At 44.4% G+C, this 21,812-nt stretch overlaps 1 protein-coding gene across 2 annotated transcripts in view; it reads left to right on the top strand.

Annotated features, from left to right (window-relative positions):
- ADCY1 (adenylate cyclase 1) overlaps positions 1-21,812 on the top strand; it is a 285,419-nt gene that overhangs the window by 185,117 nt on the left and 78,490 nt on the right. For both annotated transcript variants that reach the window (XR_008309536.1, XM_053259719.1), the window contains exons 5-6: positions 14,218-14,345; positions 18,654-18,812. Coding sequence is in view for 1 of the 2 variants with exons in the window: in XM_053259719.1 (XP_053115694.1) it covers positions 14,218-14,345; positions 18,654-18,812 (287 nt within the window). In the remaining variant the exon portion in view is untranslated. The remainder of the gene's footprint in view (positions 1-14,217; positions 14,346-18,653; positions 18,813-21,812) is intronic.

Genomic DNA, 21,812 nt, shown 5'->3' with positions numbered 1-21,812 from the left:
CCTTGTGGCTCTCAGCCGTGGGGTGAGCTGCCTGGGGCCCTGAAGATCTTTTCCTTCTGCCCTGAAGAACTGTCTTCCCACAATCAAGAAGCTAGCTGGAGATCACGCAAGTCTGGTCTTGGTTTTTTATTAAGCCAAGAAGCCGTGGTGGTTTATTCTGGGGAGATGTGCCTGGGGGAGCGAAAAAGTGGGTCTGGAGTGGGGGCGGCAATATCACGGGTAGCGGGCAGAGGGAGGTATGGCGGTGGGAGTTCGGCAGGCCGTTACAGGGGAAATCGGTCCAGGCAATTGAGGCCTGTTCCTTTTTCCAGCCCTTCTCCCAACCCTCTGACCCTAGGGAGCTCTGGGAACACTCCTTCGAGGATTAGGGTGCTGCTGCTGAATGCCAGGTCAGTTAACACAAAAACATCTCTTATCCACGATCTGATTGTGGATGAGCGTGCTGACCTGGTATGCGTGACGGAGACCTGGTTGGATCCGCTGGGCGGGGTTGGTCTCTCTCAGCTTTGTCCTCCAGGTTTCCAGATCGTGCAGCAGCCCCGCCTCGAGGGTCGGGGAGGAGGCGTTGCAGTCATCTTTCGTGAGACTCTTCCCGTTTCCAGGTGCCCGGTCAGGCAATCTCAGAATTTTGAGTGTTTGTCCTTGAGGGTGGGCCTCCGAGATAGGCTGGGGATTCTGCTGGTGTACCGACCACCCCGCTGCACTTCAGTCTCCCTACCTGAGCTGGCGGGGGTGGTCTCGGAGGTGGCTTTGGGTTCCCCCAGGCTTATTGTTTTGGGGGATTTCAATGTCCACGCTGAGGCCCCCCTAGTGGGTGCAGCTCAGGATTTCATGGCCTCCATGGCAACCATGGGCCTATCTCAATTGGTATCGGGCCCTACCCACGTGGCGGGACACACTCTGGATCTGGTTTTTGCCGACCGGGAAATAAATGATCTGGAGGTGGGGGAATTTGAGACCACTCCCTTGTCATGGACAGATCATCACCTGGTGGGGTTTAGTTTGACTGCTCCGTCTACCCTCTGCAGGGGTGGTGGGCCGATTAAGATGGTCCGCCCCCGGAGGCTTATGGATCCGCTTGGATTTCAGATGGCCCTCGGGGAGTTTCCAGTGTCCAGAGCTGGTGACCCTGTCGAGGCCTTGGTTGATCTCTGGAATGGAGAGATGGCCCGGGCTGTTGACACGGTTGCCCCCAAGCGCCCTCTCCGGCTTGGTGGAGCCCGTTCGGCTCCTTGGTTTTCCTCGGAGCTTAGGGCGATGAAGCAACTCGGGCGACGGCTGGAGCGACGCTGGAGGAAGAGTCGTCACGAATCCGACCGAACACGGGCTAGAGCCCATTTTAGGGACTATGCCGTGGCGGTGGGGGCGGCGAAGAAATGCTTTTTCTCCGCCTCCATTGCGTCTGCTCAGTGCAGGCAAACAGAGCTGTTTCGTGTGGTGAAAACCTTGCTCCACACATCCCCCCAGACAATGGGGGAGGAGCCATCTACAGCTCTTTGTGATCGGTTTGCCTGTCGCTTTGCAGATAAAGTCGCTTGCATCCGTGCTGACCTGGACTCCAGAGTTTTGGCAGTTCCGGCAGACGTGCCTTTGGTACCATCTGGTCCCGTTGTGTTGGATTCTTTTCGGTTGCTGCGGCCTGAGGATGTGGACAAGATCCTGGGCAGTGTGCGGGCGACTTCGTGCGCTCTTGACCCTTGCCCTTCATGGCTAATAAAAGCTGCCAGGGAGGGGACAGGTAGATGGCTGGAGGTGATCGTTAATGCTTCATTAAGGGAGGGCAGGATGCCATCGTGCCTTAAGGAGGCGGTGGTAAGACCTCTATTAAAAAAGCCCTCCCTTGATCCCTCCAGCCTGGACAACTATAGACCTGTGTCCAACCTCCCCTTTCTGGGCAAGGTGATGGAGCGTGTGGTGGCGTCCCAGCTGCAGAGGGTCTTGGATGATACGGATTATCTGGACCCTTTTCAATCTGGCTTCCGCCCCGGGTATGGGACTGAGACTGCCTTGGTCGCCCTAGTGGATGACCTACGCCGGGAACTAGACAGGGGGAGTGCGTCCCTGTTGGTTCTGCTGGACCTCTCGGCGGCGTTCGATACCATCGACCATGGTATCCTTCTGGGCCGCCTCTCGAGTATGGGAATCGGAGGTACTGCGTTGCAGTGGTTTCGGTCCTTTCTTGAGGGGAGGGTTCAGAAGGTGGTGCTGGGGGACTACTGCTCGGCCCCGTGGCCGTTGGCCTGTGGGGTCCCGCAGGGATCGGTCTTGTCCCCCATGCTGTTTAACATCTACATGAAGCCGCTGGGAGAGGTCATCCGGAGATTTGGACTGAGTTGTCAGCAATATGCGGATGACACTCAGCTCTATCTCTCCTTGTCATCTGATCCTAGGGAGGCGGTGGATGTCCTGAATCGGGGGCTGGAGGCCGTGATGGGTTGGATGTGGGCTAACAAACTGAAATTGAATCCGGATAAGACGGAGGTACTGTTGGTCAGTAGGAGAGCCAATCGGGATGAGGAGATTTTACCGGTTCTGGATGGGGTTGCACTCCCCTTGAAGGAGCAAGTACGCAGCTTGGGGGTACTACTGGACCCGGCTCTGCTTTTGGAAGCTCAGGTGGAGGCGGTGGCTAGGGGTGCCTTTGCACAGCTTCGGCTGGTGCGCCAGCTGCGTCCCTTTCTCGAGAAGGCAGATCTGGCCACGGTTACCCACGCCTTAGTCACGTCGCAGCTGGATTACTGTAATGCGCTCTACGTGGGGCTGCCCTTGAAGAATATCCGGAAACTGCAGCTAGTGCAAAACGCGGCAGCGAGGGTTTTATCCGGAGCTGCCCGTTGGGAACATATCACCCCCATTTTGAAAGAGCTGCACTGGCTGCCGGTTCGTTTCCGGGTCCAATTCAAGGTGCTGGTTTTGACCTTTAAAGCCCTAAATGGTTTGGGCCCGGGGTATCTGAGGGACCGCCTGCTCCCACGGGTTGCTGCCCGCTTGACAAGGACATCTGAGGGGGCCCTGCTCCGGGTGCCGACAATGAGGGAGGCCCGGCTGTCGTGCACTCGGGACAGGGCCTTCTCTGTTGCTGCCCCCAGACTCTGGAATGCTCTCCCAGTGGCCATTCGTTCCTCGGACTCCATCACGGCTTTTAGAAAGCTTTTAAAGACTTGGCTTTTTACCCAGGCTTTTACATGATCGTTTTCTACTGCAGCTTCTTTGTGTTTTTATTTGTTGTATTGTTTTTATGCCTGTTTTTATGTTTTTATATTTTTAACATGATGTTTTTATTGTCTTTTTATTGTATGTTTTTAACTTTTGTAAACCGCCTTGGGGTTATCTTTTTAACGAAAGGCGGTATATAAATGCAAAAATAAATAAATAAAATAAGGTGCACAGCAGCAGCAAAGGTGCAGCTTGGAGCTGCAAAATAAAATTTAAAAACCACAGTACCCCAGTTATTAAAGCCACTGGGGGCTGGATTCAAGCAAGAAATCCAAATAAAATAAAAATCCAAGCAGCACTCAGCTAAAGCCACTGGGGCTGGTACAATGAGAAAAAAAATAGAAAAAGAAAATTAAAAGGCAAAAAAAAAGAATATAGAGAGACAGATAAACCCAGCAGGCAGGCACTCTCTAAGGCTATTCTTAGCCTTAGAGAGCCAGCGTGGTGTAGTGGTTAGAGTGCTGGACTAGCACCAGGGAGACCCGAGTTCAAATCCCCATTCCGCCATGATACTAGCTGGGTGACTCTGGCCCAGTCACTTCTCTCTCAGCCTAACCTACTTCACAGGGTTGTTGTGAGCAGGAGAAACTCAAGTATGTAGTACACTGCTCTGGGCTCCTTGGAGGAAGAGTGGGATATAAATGTAAAATAAAATAAAATAAAATAAAATAAAAATAAATATTCACATGCGTGTGCAAAACCGGGCTAAAGGAGTCCAGCACGCGTGTGTAAACCGCCGGGATCTGCAGCTTGCACTGACCACTTGCACAGATCTATTTTAAACTCCTAGGGAAATGTCTCACCATATTTTCCTAGTGGCTAGGACAGGCAGCACAAAAGCTGTCCCAGAGAACCTCTCCAACAACCCAGAGGGAGGAAGCATTGCAAGGTTTACTCAGTCAAAATGTGGCAGCCCGGACACAGGCAAATGTCAGCTTTAAGATACCTCCCAGGAGCAACGGACTCAGAAGCAAGGCCTTTGGAAAACAGAAATAATGTTTATTTATATAACAAGCACAATGAAAATGGAAGTCCTTGGCAATCATAGTAGCACAAGGAATACAAAGAGTTTCCTGAGATTACACAATGTCCACATAGGGAGAAAGATATCAAAATCTTGCAAGGCAAGCAATCTGTTTAATGATTTATGTCTGTAACATTTGAAGGAGTGGGGAGTGTCTTGTTGCTCAGATAACCTCTGCTCAAAAACCTCCATAGCTTTTGTGCATAATCGTTTGCTGTTGCAAGCACTGTCTGTCATCTAGACTGAGTTACTCAGTAGTGCTACTAAGGAGTTACTCTAAAGGACTACTTAATTTCAGTAGGAATTCTATTGAGTAATTTTCTCAGGATGTCAGCCAGTGATTATCCACTAATTATACAGTATTACTGTTCAAAAGCTCTGTTTTGTTACTCTGTTGCATGAATGTATGTATATTATGATTACATACCACTTTCAGAACTTTTTGTTTGAAAACAGTATATACATATTCATAACAACAATCTGTAAGCTCCAGAACATTTTGGGTAGCAGGTGTGCCTTTATGTTTGTGTGGCAAAGTACTGCAAGATATAGGTTAGTTTTTCGTTTCTCCCCCACCCGCCCCCTTTTCTGTTTTCTGAAATAAATGCTGTCTTATCATGTTACAGCTTTTGTAAGGGATTTGACTTCTTCAACTGCTCAGACTTATTTTCATATGCTTGGCTAGATAGTTTTCTGCCACCACACCTGTGGTGCTAGATTCCTGGCCATTTCTGGTGGAACATTCTATACTGGAATTGAATTTGTTTCCTTTTCTATTACACTTCTTATTTTTGTAAAAATGACTTTCTGTTCTAGAATTTTTCACTCAGTATCATTGCAACAATCATGCTTCTATTACCCAGCTAAATTGAACTCAGTGGGGTTTTGCAGGAAGTTCAGCCTGAAGCTTTCTATATGCATGAGGAAATGGCATGAAAGGCAGCTAGTCTAAATTCTTCAAATTACTTCTGCAGACAGTAAATTTCAGGAAGGGGATTCCAATGAAAAGCGTAGCCTAGAGTTTGTAAAGTGGACATTTGGCCACTAAGACTTCTGTAGTAAAGAAAGAATAATATTTTTAACAGCAAGATTTTAACCTTAAGTTCCCATGACTACTTCTAAACTGAACTTTCTTCCTATTCAAATTGCCATTCCAGCACTTCAGCATTTTAACCAAAAAATATTAAAGAGCAAGCAATCAGTTAAAACAGGCCTTTTATAGGGCTACTAGTAGACATTAGGCCTGTTACATTAATGGGCGCTTGAAGAGTTGTGTTAGAAGAGCACTAGAAGAGTTGCGCTAGAAGAGTTGCTCGCGGCTCCGGCCGGGCCCACCACCCGCCACCTCTCCCGGCTTCCCCCGCCGCCTCCTCACCTTGCCCGGCCAGGCCCGCCGCCTCGGCTCCGCGGCCACCATGGCCGCCCACAGCCTGGCCTGCTGGTTCTCCTGGGTGTGCCGCCAGGACCAATCAGGCGCCCCCTGCATACACGGATGCCTTTACGCGTGCACCACGCATGCGCAGAACACCTTCAAGAGACACGGACGCAGGTACTTTAGGGTTTTATTATAAAGGATAAGCCTTAATTGGTAGAATGATTCATCAGTGGGCTCCAATCTTTATCAATGGAGTTGTGAGTTAAAGGTGTAGAGTAAGAGCTTGAAATTCACGGGGGTTCCATTCCTGGCTGCAGCTGTGGATATTGAGACTGTGAATATCGAGACATTCGGGACTATGGGATTGTGGGGGTTAGATTCTCAATCAGATGAAAAATAGCCTAGAATTGCTGAAAATTGGCCATATTATGGGGGGAAACATGGGGGAAGCTTCTCACCATGCGTTGCTACTCCCCCCCAAGTCACTCTGTGCCCTGGAATGCCCCCAAATTACTCCAAAACCACCAGGTTTTTTGTTTCTGTTTTTAAACTGAACCATTTCAATGCTCTGAGAAACAAAATGGTGGGAGGAAACTACCTCCGTGGACATTTATGGCCACCCTCAACCCGCGGATACATGGTCAGTGTTTTCTTTTTTCTTTCCCCGCATATGCCGAGGTCAGGAGTCTTTTTCTCGACTGTGGATACGCGAATCCACAGATAATGAATCCGCAGATAACGAGGTTTCCTTGTACTTGTTTTTTGAGGTGATTAAGATGATACACTGGCAATGATATACACATTCTCCCTTATTTCAGACAAGATTTTAAGACCTTTTTTAATGTGTAGGTAAAACAAGCAAAAACAAAGATCTTACAAACTTGAGCAAACACATGTCAGTGTTGAAACATTACTGTCAATTATCTATCTCAAACAGCTGGAAACTCTTGAGATTAAATACAGCTGAGGTGATTCCAGCTCTGCGGAGCATTCTCATTATGACAGGGAGTGCGATTAAAGAGTTAGCTGTGACTGCTGCCACACACATACCCGTGCTTCTGTGAAGCATAATGTGAAAACCTCAAATTGCTGAGTAATCGCAGTCAAACCACTGTGATTAATCAGCATCAGATCAGATCATCCTGGTTATTGATCCTGTTGAAATGCTGTTTAACCATCATGATTTGACTGGGTTTGCCTGCAAATCCTGTGTTGGCATGTCATGCTCCACAGGAGCACACAGGGCTTAGTGACTGAAATTAATGCTTCAACTATGCTTCTCATCATTGTGAGAATGCAGCCTATAATAGGGTATGAAAAAGAAAATGTTAAAGATGACCTTTCCTTCTGACAATTGGTGATAGCTTTTATTTATTAAATTTGCTCTGCCTACCATCCAACCATTTCCCTCCCAGCCCCATTCACACCTTGGTATGACAGCAGACAGGAGAGAGAGAGTTGTTAATGGAACTGCCCTGGGGTTGTTGGTGAACACCTCAAAACTACATTCGGACTTTGTGTGGGGAAATTAGCTCAGAGTGGAGCAATTCCATGTCAGAATAATTTTTGTGCAAAGCTTTGGTGGCAGAAAAATGGACTGAGAGAAAGATTGCTGAAGTTCAAAAACAAAGAAGTTTTAATCTGAGGGTAAGGGGTACAATGGAGTAAGAAAGTAGTATTACTACTAAAAATACATTACAAGACTAACCACATAACTGCTAAGAGGAAATTTAGCTTAGTATCCTAATTAGAGTTACTTCCATTCCAGGCTGACCAGAGAAAGGAGTCTCAGAGGAACAGGCTCTTGGATTTAAGAGAGAAGAAACAGGGATAGAGGGAGCCCAGACTAGGGTGCAGCAATTATCATAAAACCTCATTCCTTCCTTTATTGGCAGGTGGATCTTCATAGCTTGGGTGCAACCAAAGGACTTCTTTCCTCGGGGATGGACCAGGAGGCAGCAAGCAGCAGGGCATCAAGGGGGTTAGATGGCAGGGATAGATCCAAATGCTGTCTGTTCTCATGAAGCCAACTCCAGGTAGTAGTGAGGAGGGTTGTGCAGATAGAATCCGGCAAGAAAGCCAATCTGGGGACTGGAAGCAAGAGTGGCCCGCAGAGCAAAACACAGTCAGGTGGTATGGTAGGTGTCAGCTGCAGCATCCAAATAACTGGTGACTCCAAAGTATGGAAACCAAGTGAGGCACACTGGAGACCAAGAGGAGCACACTGGCTCAAAGAACCAGGGGCAGTTAAAGCCAAAATTGTGTCCTGGGGGAACATTCCAGTTACTCTTCTTTCTTGAATAGGGTAGTTCTAGGGAATCACAAAAGATCCCATTGTTTGTGTTTGCTGTGCTGCATTACAACACAATGCTTGAATGGGTCAAATGCACCCTTAATGCAAATAGAGTGGATGGATGTGCGAACATGGTATCTCTTCAGGTCAGTGCTTTAATGGGCACATCTCTGAGTTTCTATGGTCGGCTTTAGCTTTCTTTTGATAGGGAGGGAATTTGCATTGGAGAGCCTTATCTGACATACCTGCTGAGATAATTGGTTTTAGCTTGTTTGAGGCATCTATGGAGGGGGGAGGTAAACCAAAGGAGGGTCAATTGTACAGAGAGACCTTGAGCAGAGAGTTAACTTTTGCAAATTAACTCTAGAGTCTACTTAGGTATCCCAGCATAAGGAAGGTGTGAGGCTAGTTCCCTTTCAATTTGGCTTTGGCAACTGCTAAATCTAACAGTAACTGTCCCACTGCCTACTAAGTGACTAATCCCCATGTGCCAACAAACAGAGGGCTTACAATCCCATGAGGCTCCTGAGCATGTTAAGAGTGAGAATCCACAACCCTGTGGTCTCAAGTATAAGCAGAGAGGCTTCTGGGAGCCTGTCAAAAAGCAGTGCCAGGAACAGAGTGCAATGGGTTAGTAGGCTGATGACACAGCAGGAATGAACAGGACAAGTGTGGCACAAGAGACCAAGCAAATAATAGCCAGCCAACCAGCATGAGCAGCAGGCAACAGCACAACTTTAGGGTGTGTGGGTTAGAAGAAGCACCTCAGCACCCTGTTGAAGCAAATGCACACCCATAAAGCCAGCTGTGATGGTACTCAGAACAGCAGTTTTCTATCTCCTCTGGCTCCTGGATTGTTGTCATGCAATTCAGTGCCCATTTCCTAAGGCTCCCAGACTATCCAGGCAGGTAGGCAAACCTAGTAAACGGGGGCAGTTGAAAGCATACTGTTTTTTGTTGTTAGCTGGGGCTAACTTTGGCGTGAGCTGGGGCTAACTTTGGCGTGAGCAAGCTAAACAGGCCCCAATATTGCAAGATTTATTTTGAAAGTTTTACATTGTTACATTTTTGTAGGTAATTTTGTATTTGAAATATTGTAATCCTTTTTGTGCTTTCAGAAATGGATATGGCAGAAAATTAACTAGTTTAATAACTGAGCCGCTTGGCTCAAAATGTATGTATTTAAATCAAAATTTAAATCCAACCTTACTCAGGAGCCTTAAATATTCCTTTGTATTCTTCTGTTCACTTGTTATCAATAAGAAATCTCTGCAATTTATTTTGGTAATCTTACTGCAAGTTCCATCCTACAGTGTACCTTTTTGGCTTAGGGAATTTATAGAAAATGAGTTGAAATCAATGTTTCCTTTTATTATACCTTTGGAAATACAATAAAATAATCAACCCTTACTTTCTCTAAAGAATTTGATCTTATCAAGCCTGACGTGAATTTAAAGTGCCTATTGTTTGGCTGAATTTTGTTTATTCATATGTTTTCTGTGGATTATAAGTAAGAATAATTCAGAAAACAAACTGTTAATTTGTATAACAATTAAGGGAATTTTTCACATGGAGATTTTGTCATTAGTCAGAGCTCATAATCAGCAGCACAGAGAATGAGGAATAAGAATACTATCAAACAAATTGCTGGGAAATCAACTTCTATATATAGATACAGATGAGGAAAATAGCTGACTATGGAAAGTGAAGATTTCCAAATTTATTTAGTGATGTAGAATGAGATAAACTGAAATCAAAGCTTAATTGTGTATTGTCTTTGGTGGATTTAGGATGAGCACCATTTTAATATCTTTTTCATGATACTCCTGTCCTTGGGAGGAGTGGCAAATGTCATCAAGTGCTATTAATGTGATTTTCCACAAAATCTTACGTATATGGTTTTGTGTATAATAATTATAGAGGTCTTTTAGTAGAATTAGGAACTGACAGGGAGAGTGTGACTCTATTGATACTTTTGGATCTCTCGGTGGCTTTCTATACCATCTACCATGGTATCCTTCTGGTGCAACTTAAGGGGTTGGGAATGGGAGGCATGGCTTTGCGTTGGTTCCACTCCTACCTCTCAGAAAGGTTCCTGATGGTGTTGCTTGGAGACTGTTGCTCTTCAAAACAAGCATGCTCTGGTATGCAGTCGCACAAGGCTCCATACTGTTGCCAATGCTTTTTAACATCTACATGAAACCGCTAGGAGAGATCATCAGGGGATCTGGTGCAGGGTGTTATCAGTATGCTGATGATACCCATATCTATTTCAACTTCATCAGGAAATGGCCTAACTTTCCTAAATGCCTATCTGGAGGTGGTAATGGGCTGGATGAGGGCGAACAAGCTGAATCCAAGCAAGACAGAAGTACTCATTGTGTGAGGTCGAGACTGTTCTGGATGGGGTTACCACCCCCACCCCACCCCCGAAAGAGCAGGTGCATAGTCTGGGAGTACTTCTGGACGCAAACCTCTCCCTGATTTATCAGATTGAGGCAGTGGCCAGAGGGGCTTTCTATCAGCTTCGGCTGATTCACCAACTACGTCAATTTCTGGAGATAAATGACCTTAAAACAGTGGTGCATATGCTGGTAACATCCAGGCTTGACTACTGCAATGCACTCTCTGTTGGGCTGCCTTTGTATGCAGTTCGGAAACTGCAGTTAGTACAGAATGCAGCAGCCAGGTTGGTCAAAGAGATCATATTACACCCATTTTAAAAGAACTAACTGGCTGCCAATGAGTTTCCTGGTGAAATACAAAGTGCTGGTTATTACCTATAAACCCCTAGATAGCTAGGGTTCGAGATATTGAAGAGAGTGCCTTCTTCTTCATCAACCCCACTGCCTGTTAAGATCATCTGGGGAGGTGCGGTTGCCACCGACTCGGTTGGAAGTGTCTCAAAACTGGGCCTTTTCTAGAGTTGCCCCAGGACTCTGGAACACACTTCTTAATGAAATTAATTTCCCCTTCTCTAAATGTTTTTAAGAAGGACCTAAAAACATACCTGTTTAGTCAGGCTTTTGGTTTATAGTTTTAAAGCTTTGGTTTTTAGTGGTTTTTTTGTATTTTAAATTGCTTTAATTATGTTAATGTTTTAATGGTTTTATATACTGTGAACCACCCAGGGACCTTTTTATATGGGGTGGTATATAAATGTACTTAATACATAAAATAAAAAATACATACATAGTAAGTTGTTTGTCAGCCGATTGCATTGAATTCATAAACATTGCACCAAATTCTCTTTTTCCAAGGGGAGTGTATGCCCAGCTCTCTTCTTTATAGTCAGCCTGCTAATTTACATTTGTCAAAGGGGGAATCCTGTTCTCCAGCTTCATGACAGTAAATGACATTGTGCATAACAAGCAAACAAATGCAGAAAACCTTAGCTAATACAACCTGAATATGAACACCTGAGTAGGGAAATGTTCAGTCTGTTCCTTTAGGCAAGGCCTGCTCAATTTACGTCCCCCAGCTATTTTTGGACTACAGCTCCCATAATCCCCAGCCACAGCCAGGGATTATGGGAAATGTAGGGATAGCCAGGGATTATGGGAGATGTAGGCCAACGTCTGCAGGAGGGTTGAAGTTGAGCAGACCTGCTTTAGGCCAAACTAGACCTTTGTGGGGATGTGTTTTAAAGAGGCATGCTTCCAACCAGGTGCCTCCTTTCTGGCAAGTTTTCTGCTTTTCCACCCCATGGTTTCAGATATACAAAAAAGTCCTCTGAATATCTTGGGCATGATTGCTCTTAGGAACTGCAGACATATGCTGGATACATGTCAGAATGCAGTAACAGTCCTATGCATTCAGTAAGCTGTGTATCTATCTAGCTTGCACAAGTGTTTGTATATCAAGTCCCGGTTATGTTTCTTTCTGGTGGAAAGTAAATTGGACAGAAAGTAGATCATAGTCCACACCAGTGGAATTACAGTATTTACTTTGGAAATCAAACTTGCCAGATTTCTGAGAGATCTCTAGTTCTGATTATTTTAATCCATCCTGTGACTTTTGTCATTAAACAGCCACATACCTGGTTCTTTTATTTGACATTCTCACTTAATTGCTTAATTCGCAGATTATGAGTATTACTTCTTCAGGGAACTGTTTAATCATGCTCCTTTCAATTTATTGTGGTTCTTCAATTGTCTTCCCAATTTCCAGCATAGTCTCTCTTCACTTTCCTCTTGTGTGCTCCTGTAACTGTGAGAATTGTACTCTAATCCAGGAGAAAATCACTGAAGCTACACAGATGTGTTGAATGACTTCATTTGTTACTTGGGGACTGTGCTGACCTCTCAGCTGACTTCACAATGCTGGGATTTGAGCTAACAAAGGGCAAAGCCAGGACAAGAGTCTAACTTGTCCTGAGGCATTGTTTATCCCTCTTTCTTCTTAAAGGGTCACCAAGAAGCTTTCCAGTATTTTATAGTCACATGGAAGTCCTTGCAAAACAACTCCATTAAAAGAATATAAATCCAGTAGTTTAAATCCCACAAATCAGAGAATTCACTGTATTTGACCCTCATATTGCAATACAGAACTCTGGTGAGCTCTTCTCATTTTTTTAAAAAAATCTGGAATCACTGAGTAGGTGGCAATTGGTCTTATGCTGGATCAACTGATTGTTGGAAATTCTGGGCAGCATGGGGGTAACTTCCCTAGCTTATGAGTTCACACAATTCTTATTTAGATGAAGAAGGGTTATGAACTTGATCTTGCAGAAAGTACAAATGCATCCATGTAAGTCTGGAGAGCAGATAAGGAAGAGAAAGGGCAAGACACATGGCAAGAAAGATGTGAGGGATGTGGGAGGCTCTGCCCAAAGCATCTAGGAGGCTACCTGCAATGCAAATGTCCATTTCATATAATATCTGTCTACATTGGTTTTTGAAGAACTTTAATTTGCAGAAGGGAAATTAGTACCTTTTCAAACTGCTACCATTTCCAGTTCCATTATAATGTATCCTGTTGTTTTCAAAGCTCAGATCAGATGCATATTAATAAGGTGAGAGTCAAAGCCGGTTCTCACAACTATTCCACCTTCCCTGAAATGGTAACATGTTGCATTAAGCTGTGGTTGCCAGTGTCATTTGTGAAGGCAGTCTCATGCAGCCTGATGACTGCATGAGACTGGTTGAGGGGCCCACAAGGGTCCTGTATGTGCACCACTGCCCATCTGCCTCAGAAAGTGGGTCTAACATGCTAAATGTCAGGGTGCACCCTGCACGGTGATCCACATGTACCACCAGTCTGTATGTGACTACTCTCTATGGATGGCATTGGCATCTGGAAATCAGCATAATCAGTGGCTGCCATACGATACAATGAAAAAATTAATATGGACAAGACTTTGTGGAAACCTTTACTGGAAATGCCGTTCAGCCTCAGATTGTACTACTTTCTTTGTACAGTGAGATTGCATTCATGACATTATAACTTCCCATATTTGTAAAGTGGGAAGTTCATGTGCAGGTATCTGAGGGACCTACATGCAGAGAGGGGAAGGTCTCTACTGATAGTACAACTGATAGAAACTCTCTGGCCTTGCAGGAAAATAGCAGGGATGGTGGAATGATTCTCCACCCCACCCTGAACTCACCAAATTGGCAGCAGCCAAGAGATGCATATGCATGCTGCCGTCATACCTGAAGGAGTTTCCAGCATGGGCATAGTGTCCATTGGACGAGGGAGTGCAAATGTCCCTGGGCCCAGAGGCTGAGTGGCCCACAAGGGTCCTGCCGCCTCACTCCCATGCACCCCTGTGCTGCTTGCCGACATCCCCCCCCCCTGTTTGTTGGGTGGTGGTGGTGTCGGGCAGGAGAAGCCAGCACACCAAGAAGCCCACCTGCTGCCACCACAGGTAAATAGAGGGGGAAGCACATTGGCAGGGCTGGAAAGTAGGGGGTTTGGTTTTGGCACTGGGGCATGCGGGGAGCCCCCAAAACAACTTTGACCCCATGCCACTGGGAGTCTCCCTATGCCCCTGGTTTCCAGTGTAAATATTTACAGAAGATAAACAATGGAGGGGGGAGAGGGAACCAAAGATAGCAGTCTTAATACGCACAAATGCCGTTATCTGTCCTTCGACTTCTGCTGCAGTCCTATGTACTCCTATGTGTACTAGATTGAGCTGTTTCAGTAGTAGAAGGTGAGAACCAAAGCCAAAGGCTTCATTAAAGAATTGGATTTGAATATAACTGTGAAAAAGGTATTGGATCACATGTTACACTGAAGTGTTGAAAAATATACTGGCAGCAGTAAAACATTTTTCTGCATCTTTCTTTTTATTCTTAATTAAAGGAAAACCATTGCCGAAGAATAAAAATCCTAGGGGACTGTTACTACTGTGTATCAGGACTGACCCAACCCAAAACAGATCATGCCCACTGCTGTGTTGAAATGGGATTGGATATGATTGACACCATCACGTAAGTTTTTAACATGCTTCATAGGAAACAGTATAATTCCTTGATGTGCAATGGCCATGTTATCAAGGGTCTGCTGGCACTGTGTTCATTTAAACATTTCCTCTCACTCTGTGCCATGAGATTTTCCTTTATTTACACAGCATGTTTTAGGCAAAGCTTTTCCAATCAATTTATTCACCTTTCTGAGACAAGCTTGTGAATGAAGCCAAGGGGGAGAGAACTGAAGAAATCATTATCATAGGCCCACATGATAGACGCCCCCCCCCCCCGACTAATGGCAGTTCACTAGCCATGAATGGCAGCCCTCAGGGCTCAATAAGCCACTTCATTTTGTTACCTGTCTGGGACTACAAAAATGGAGTGGAAGCACTTGGCAGGCAGTGATGCATGACCGGTGAGCTGTGTTCAGTTAGTGAGTCACAAATGGTACATTCTGCATTTCTGTAGCAATGTGTGAGCCTCAAGTGAGGGAGAAGGGAAAGCTTCTTACTCTTTGTCCCATAACGAAGCTACTGTACTGTCAAGTTGCCTACCATGAACAAAGTATGCAGTTGACAGCTAAGTGACACAGAAGTGGATGTGGTAGGGATTAGGGGTGTGCATGGAACCAACTGGCCCGGTTCGGTCCAGCCCCCGTCGAAACCTTCCCCCCGGTCCGATCCCGGACTGGTCCGTGAATTTTTTTTAACATAAAATAAAACAGGTACCTTTAACCCCTTTGGGGGGATTGCTGGGGGGGGGTCCGTGCGGGTTCCTTCTCCCCCTGCCAGCCGTCCTGATCACCGCTGCAGCCCACCGCAGCCAGGTAAATAAACATTTTTGGTTCTTGCCTCGCAGAGGGCATTGGCGCATGCGCGGCAGCCACCAAAATAGCGGCCGCCGTGCTCATATGGAGGCCCAAAAGGGCCGAAAATGGTTATTCATCCGGCCGCAGCAGGCCGTAGCGGTGATCAGGATGGCCAGCGGTGGGAGAGGGAACCCACGTGGACCCCCCCGCGTGTCCTCAGCAAGCCCCCCCCAAAGGGGCTAAAGGTACCTATTGTTTTATTTTATGTTAAAAACAAAAAATTCACGGACTGACCAGACCAGACCCGGTGGTCTGGTTCTGGTCTGAAGGAACTGGGCGGTGGTGGTTCAGTTCGACCCCGAACCCCCAGACTGGAATGCCAGAACACCAGAATGGTTTGCACATCCCTAGTAGGGATGTGCATATGGCTGTGTATGCAGGTTTGTGCACCATGCTTTGAGAAGGCTTGCAAAGAGCTCTTTCCCCTTTGTTCTGTCCCCTGCTTCTATCCTTTCCCCAGTCTCATCTGTTGCCTCTAACACAGTCCCTGATGCTTTTTTGCTTGTGGATCTCACTATCTCTCCCCTGGTCATGCAATTTCCTGAGTGATTTTGCTCAGTAAAGAATAAAGCCTAGGCCCAAAACAGACAGACTTGTGTGCTGTTTCAGACTTGATGGCTGCACCTCCCTGTATGCATGCCTATGGAGAGGAAAGAAGCACCCATTGCTTTTCTGCTGTAAGAGATGGTTCATCCTCCTTCATGCTCACTACTGTAAGTTCAGTGCCCAGAGTGAGTGAGAAGAAAAAATGAAGGGCAGTACCAGGGAATATAGCAAAGAAGAAAGACCTCCACAGATGCTAAGGAGCAGTTTACTGTTAAGAAAAACTGTAGCCAAATGTGTTCCATTTTTTAAAAAACCTCTTTGGAAATAACACAATTTTTTAATATTCTGTTACAAGATAATGCTTCTTTTTGCTGTTTCCTAGACCTAGACTGATTCACTAAATTGATTTGCCCTCAGGAAGGCAAGAAGCATTAGATGATTGCATTTCTTAATATTAAACTGTTTCTTGAAAGCTGTAGAATTTTTTCCCCACTCTGCTTTCCAGAAAGCATGGGGAAGAAATTTATTTCTCTTTTCCTTCTCCAGCTGTTGTTTCTCAGAGGACCTAAATTTTTTCATATAAACCCAAATAGTACATTTCCCTAAAATATCCTAGTTTATCTACTTCACCTAAAGTTGTTGCCTGTGTCTGGTCAACTTGGGTTTACAGTCTCAGTACCTATTGGCTAAATGTACTGAGAAGAACTCTGTAGAAGCCATTGAATGTGATGAATTTAACCTGTAAGCAATTTGTTCATTCAAGCAGAGAGAGGGAGAGAGAATTGATCTGAATCTGAGTCCTTAGAAATTAAGGCAATTCAAAAGAGATGTCCATTTAAATATTTACTTGAAAACAATCCTTTGCAGTGTTGCATTGTTGAGGCATGTTTGCTCAGTTGCATGACAGGTTAAAATTAAACATAATAAGATGGTTTCAGCAGTTTTCCTTTGATACCAGCACTTGGTTTGCTGTCAGTTGTCATCGCTGCCTACGGTAAATATGCATTAGCAAACAGGGAGATTTATGGCAGAAGAAAATGTGAGTAAATGAGTGTCTGGCAGAAGATAAACAAGCAAGTGATATAGTTTGACTACCTGTCAATGGGTTGATTGCATGAGCACTGTACATTGTCTTGAAAAGAGGTGTACAGTACTTCAGCACAATCTGAATGGAGACAACGAGAGCCATCTAGTGCCATGCTGAGCAAATGCCACTAGGATGTTATCTGGCTGCATGGTAGCCATTAAGCTTGAAACTGAAATGAGAAGGAACCTGCTTAAAGAGAAGGCATTTCAAGAGATTCCAGTGTGGTTCTGAACTAAGATGAAATGTAAAAGCTTTTTTTCTCCCCCTGCACCCTCTTCATGTATTTCTTGCTTCACAAATGAAATAGAATATAAGGAGTTGGATCAGCTGCATATTCTTCAAGAACGCAAAGTGTCCTTACAGAAAAGTTAAATGTCTAACTGTGAAAGATAGATCCCAAACAAGTAGTATACCCATAACTGTATTTAATGTTGTGTTCATGTCACGGGGAGGGAGAATGGATATTTGGGTCAGGGAGTCCCATCCATTGCAAATTGAAAGTGAGGGTTGTGCCTACAGTGTGTAACGATGGCTGACATGATTCACAGCCATAATGGGGATTGGGGTGAGGTAGGGGGGTACTGCAGCGCCACTGTTGTGGGCACAGAAGCAGTAGCACCTCTGGGGAGGATGCTAGTTGCGCTACCAACTTTACAGTTTCTTCTCCCTACAATAATACTGGTAGCGCAACCAGCATCCTCTCCAGTGGCACTGCTGCTTCCTTGTCCACAGCAGCAGTGCTGCAGTACCCTCCTATCCCCGTTAGGGGGGATAGGCATTGACATAATGTCAACCAGTTATGTTTTGACCCATTACGAATATATAAGATGAAAGATCAGTGTATCAAGTAAGCTGAAATATGTCGTATTTAGAGCTGTGCCAGATTGATTGAGCTTTGATTTCTGTGCAGCATGTTCATGTTCAATGAGTGAGAACCTGACATCATACAGCTAAGTAAATTGCACAATAATCTAAAGTGTTTCTCTGCTTTTTGTCCAAGTGCTGGACACTAATCACAGCTCCGACAGTGTTATGGAAAAAGCTCCAAAGACTGATTGTTGTGGCTTAGGCAGTACACAGGGCCAGTAGCTTCAGCAGCAGAACTGCATCATGTGTCTCTAGACCATTTTCTGGCCTATTGTGTAGAAGGCCTTTTAAAACATGTCTAGCTAAGGGCCCATCGCGATGATGAGCTGTGTGTCATCAAGCCTCCCTTACGATAGCCTAGATTAGGAAGGCAGGGCCATCTTGTTACTGCTGAAAGTGACAAGAGTTGAGGGGAATACAAAAATGAATGGTTCATCATTATTGAATCTATGCAGTCCCTGAGCTAACCCACAGGACACAAATTAGGAAAACTCCTGAGCCTTGGGGACAAGGAGTCGTGCAGTCACTGAATTTCTCTGACCAGGTTTGTCAAAGTATAGACTAAGTTAGAGTTCAGGCAGAGTCCCTTGTATGCCCTGCCAGCCCATTTGACTAGTAACAGACCTATTCAGGGTGCTTACAGGGGCATTAGCTTCAGGAACAGAAATGCATCAGGAATTTTAGTCACCTAACAGAGCACTCTTCAGTGTTTTCCTCTGTCTGTGCTATTTCACTCATGTGGCTAAGCCTATGTTCTGTGCTGGATTCTGAATTCTGATGGAGACTCTGCTTTTTAGTTTGTTTGTTTTTTAAAAACTGATTCAAGTAACTGCTGGTATCTTTTTTGGAATACAAAATTTGGCCTTAGTATACACATCGAAGCTTTTAGTTTTAGGAAGAAAGGACTAGAAACATGATGCAAGTATCCTGTTAAGCAACATTATGATACTTTATATTCCAGATCTGTAGCTGAAGCCACTGAAGTAGATCTCAATATGAGGGTTGGCCTGCACACAGGAAGGGTGCTTTGTGGTGTCCTGGGTCTTCGCAAATGGCAATATGATGTTTGGTCAAATGATGTGACTCTTGCTAATGTAATGGAGGCTGGAGGATTGCCTGGGTAAGTTTTAGGCAGCAATGCTATGTATATGTGGAATGTGTTAATTATTTAGTATATACTATGCATATAATATTATGTGTATATATGGAATGTGTTAATTATTTAGCATTGAATGGGCCAAAAATGTTGATGACTTAATTCTTATAAAGAGATGATCCAATTAATATGCAAAATAAAAGACTGTTATATTTTTGTGGTATTGCAAAGGCAAAACGGACATTTATTAGCTTTGTCAGTTTAACCGTCATTGCTTTCCCCGAAGAAACCTGGGAACAGTACTGTTGTGAGGGTGCTGAACATGGTTTGCTAGAGATCTCTGATACCCATCACCAAACCAAACATCGGCTGGTTTGGCTATAAACTGAGCTATAAAAACAAAGTTGGGACAAATACAATAATATATATACATATACGTAGTTTTAAAAGCCAGATGTATATGATTACTACAGCTTTTAAGGAGTGTATACACATCATTTATCTCTTATGAGCATGAGAATTATCAGAGAATGCTTATAGGTGGAAATTTAGTTCTTGCCAGACACATTTTTATACCATCATATCTCCTTCAGTGGCACTACAAATTGTATCATTTGGTCCAGGCTTCAGACATATAATACAGACTTGTCAATGCCAGTCTCTAAAATGCAAATACAGCATTATTATCTACAAAGTGCACTTTCTTATTCCACTGTATACATATATTAGAAACAAACTTCATATACCAACTTACTCTTCAAAGGTTAAAAAAAAATTACTAGCTTACATCCAGACTAAAGAAGCACATGTGCGGTGAACCTGAAGTATGTTCTCTGGTGATTTTGGTCAATTTCCCCTTCTTTCCCCTTCTTTCTGAAGCAAACTGTGACGCCCCAAAATATGTACCTGAGGGCTGTGCGACACAAGAATTTTAATTCCTTATTATTTCCACATTCCTGAAAGTGCTTTTCCAAAGTCACCTGGATCATACCTGACCTGATAAAACTCTTATACTTATACTCTTATACACACATATAATGTGTGCTTTTATTGCTCTTGTGGTAATGCTTATATACACAACTGACAGGGGCATTATATGACCTATTACCCACTTAGTGTTGCATGTGCACATGATGGACATGTTAATGAAAATATAATATGTTGATAAATAATATGTCACAGTTTGTATTATTGTATTTGTCCTGACCTTGTGTTTATAGCCCCTTCATAAACCTACAGTTCCCATCATTCATTGGGAAGAGGGAATATTAAACCACTTTTAAGTTTATTGCATAGATATGTCTTTAAAGTAAAATGCATATTTGAATTTCTAAAATAATATTCATTAAAAAGCTAGAATCATTTACTAGTTTGCTCTGCTTTCTTCTTTATGGAAATTTTAAAGAATCAGGTCATGTTAGAAAGTCCCACAGGATAATTAACTCTGCAATTAGGGAGAGAGAATTGAGCTATTTTTGCAAACAAAGTAACTGCCTATATTAAGATGGAATTATTCCTTATGCTTTTCTTAACTGAATAACTCTTAGCCTAGAAGTCCATAGATCTTGCCCAAACTTGATAGCCAGCCAAATTTTCTGCTCATCACTGATGCCGGGATGGTCTTGCCTGTGATCTCACATTGAGCTTTCAAGGTACTCTGAGGGTCAACATAGCGGCAGAAAGCCAATTTCCCTGGATTGGGCAGTGGGAACTTGTCCTACTTGCACTGAGGCTCAGAAAGCAGTGATTATGTCTTGTTGCTTCCTAAGGCACAGAGAGATTCATTGCAATGCCAGAAAAACTCCCCACCCTCCAGTCTAAATGATGTAACTCAGTTACATCAGACCCTGCTAACTGAGCAAAGAGGCAACTTTTAAAAGTGGTGATTCTCTTTATTTAACAGGGAGATAGCAACTGGCCTTAACTTTCCCCAGAATAGCATTTCTCCAGTGGCTGTTGCTGGTACATAAGAACAGCCCTGCTGGATCAAGCCCAAGGCCCATCTAGTCCAGCATCCTGTTTCTCACAGTGGCCCACCAGATGCTGCTGGAAGCCACAGGCAGGAGTTTGTTTATTTATTTTATTGAGTTGAGGGCGTACCCTCTCTCCTGCCATTATTCCCCTGCAACTGGTTCTCAGAGCCATCCTGCCTTTTGAGACTGGAGGTGGCCCACAGCCCTCCAACTAGTAGCCATTGATAGACCTCTCCTCCATGAAGTTATCCAAACCCCTCTTAAAGCCATCCAGGTTGATGGCTGTCACTACGTCCTGTGGCAGAGATTTCCACAAGTGGATCATGCGTTGTGTGAAAAAGTACTTCCGTTTGTTGGTCCTAGACTTCCTGGCAATCAATTTAATGGAGTGACCCCTGGTTCTAGTGTTGTGTGAGAGGGAAAAGAATTTATCTCTCTCCACATTCTCCAAACCATGCATGATTTTATAGATCTCTATCAGGTCTCCCCGCAGTCGTCTTTTTTCTAAGTTAAAAAGCCCCAGGTGTTGTAGTCTTGCCTCATAAGAAAGGTGCTCTAGGCCCCTGATCATCTTGGTTGCCCTCTTCAGTATCCTCTGCCGTGAAGACAGATGCATTTAGCTTCCCTGCAACCTAAATATCCTCCTTAATAATCCCTTTCACTCAGTCATTGTCTAATGGCCCAACCGCCTCCCTGGCAGGTTTCCTGCTTCTGATGTACTTAAAGAAGTTTTTGTTATTCCCCTTGATACTTTTGGCTAATTGTTCCTCAAACTCTCTTTTTGCCTCCCTTATTGTCACCTTGCATTTCTTTTGCCAGAGTTTGTGTTCCTTTCTGTTCTTTTCATTTGATCAGGCCTTCCAATTTTGGAAGGAAGTCTTCTTCTCTTTTATGGCTTCTTTGATGGTACCCGTTAGCCATGCTGGCATCCTCCTGGACTTAGTGGTATCTTTCCTCCTTTGGGGTATACAGTCTAACTGGGCTTCTAGTATTGTGATTTTGAGTACACTCCATGCACTCTGGAGCGAAGTGACTCTCCTAGATTTCCCTT

Source organism: Hemicordylus capensis, chromosome 6, assembly GCF_027244095.1.
Source record: "Hemicordylus capensis ecotype Gifberg chromosome 6, rHemCap1.1.pri, whole genome shotgun sequence".
In the NCBI taxonomy this organism is placed as follows: domain Eukaryota; kingdom Metazoa; phylum Chordata; class Lepidosauria; order Squamata; family Cordylidae; genus Hemicordylus; species Hemicordylus capensis.
The sequence above is the reverse complement of the archived record's forward strand: the minus strand, read 5'-3'. Positions and strand labels throughout refer to the sequence as shown.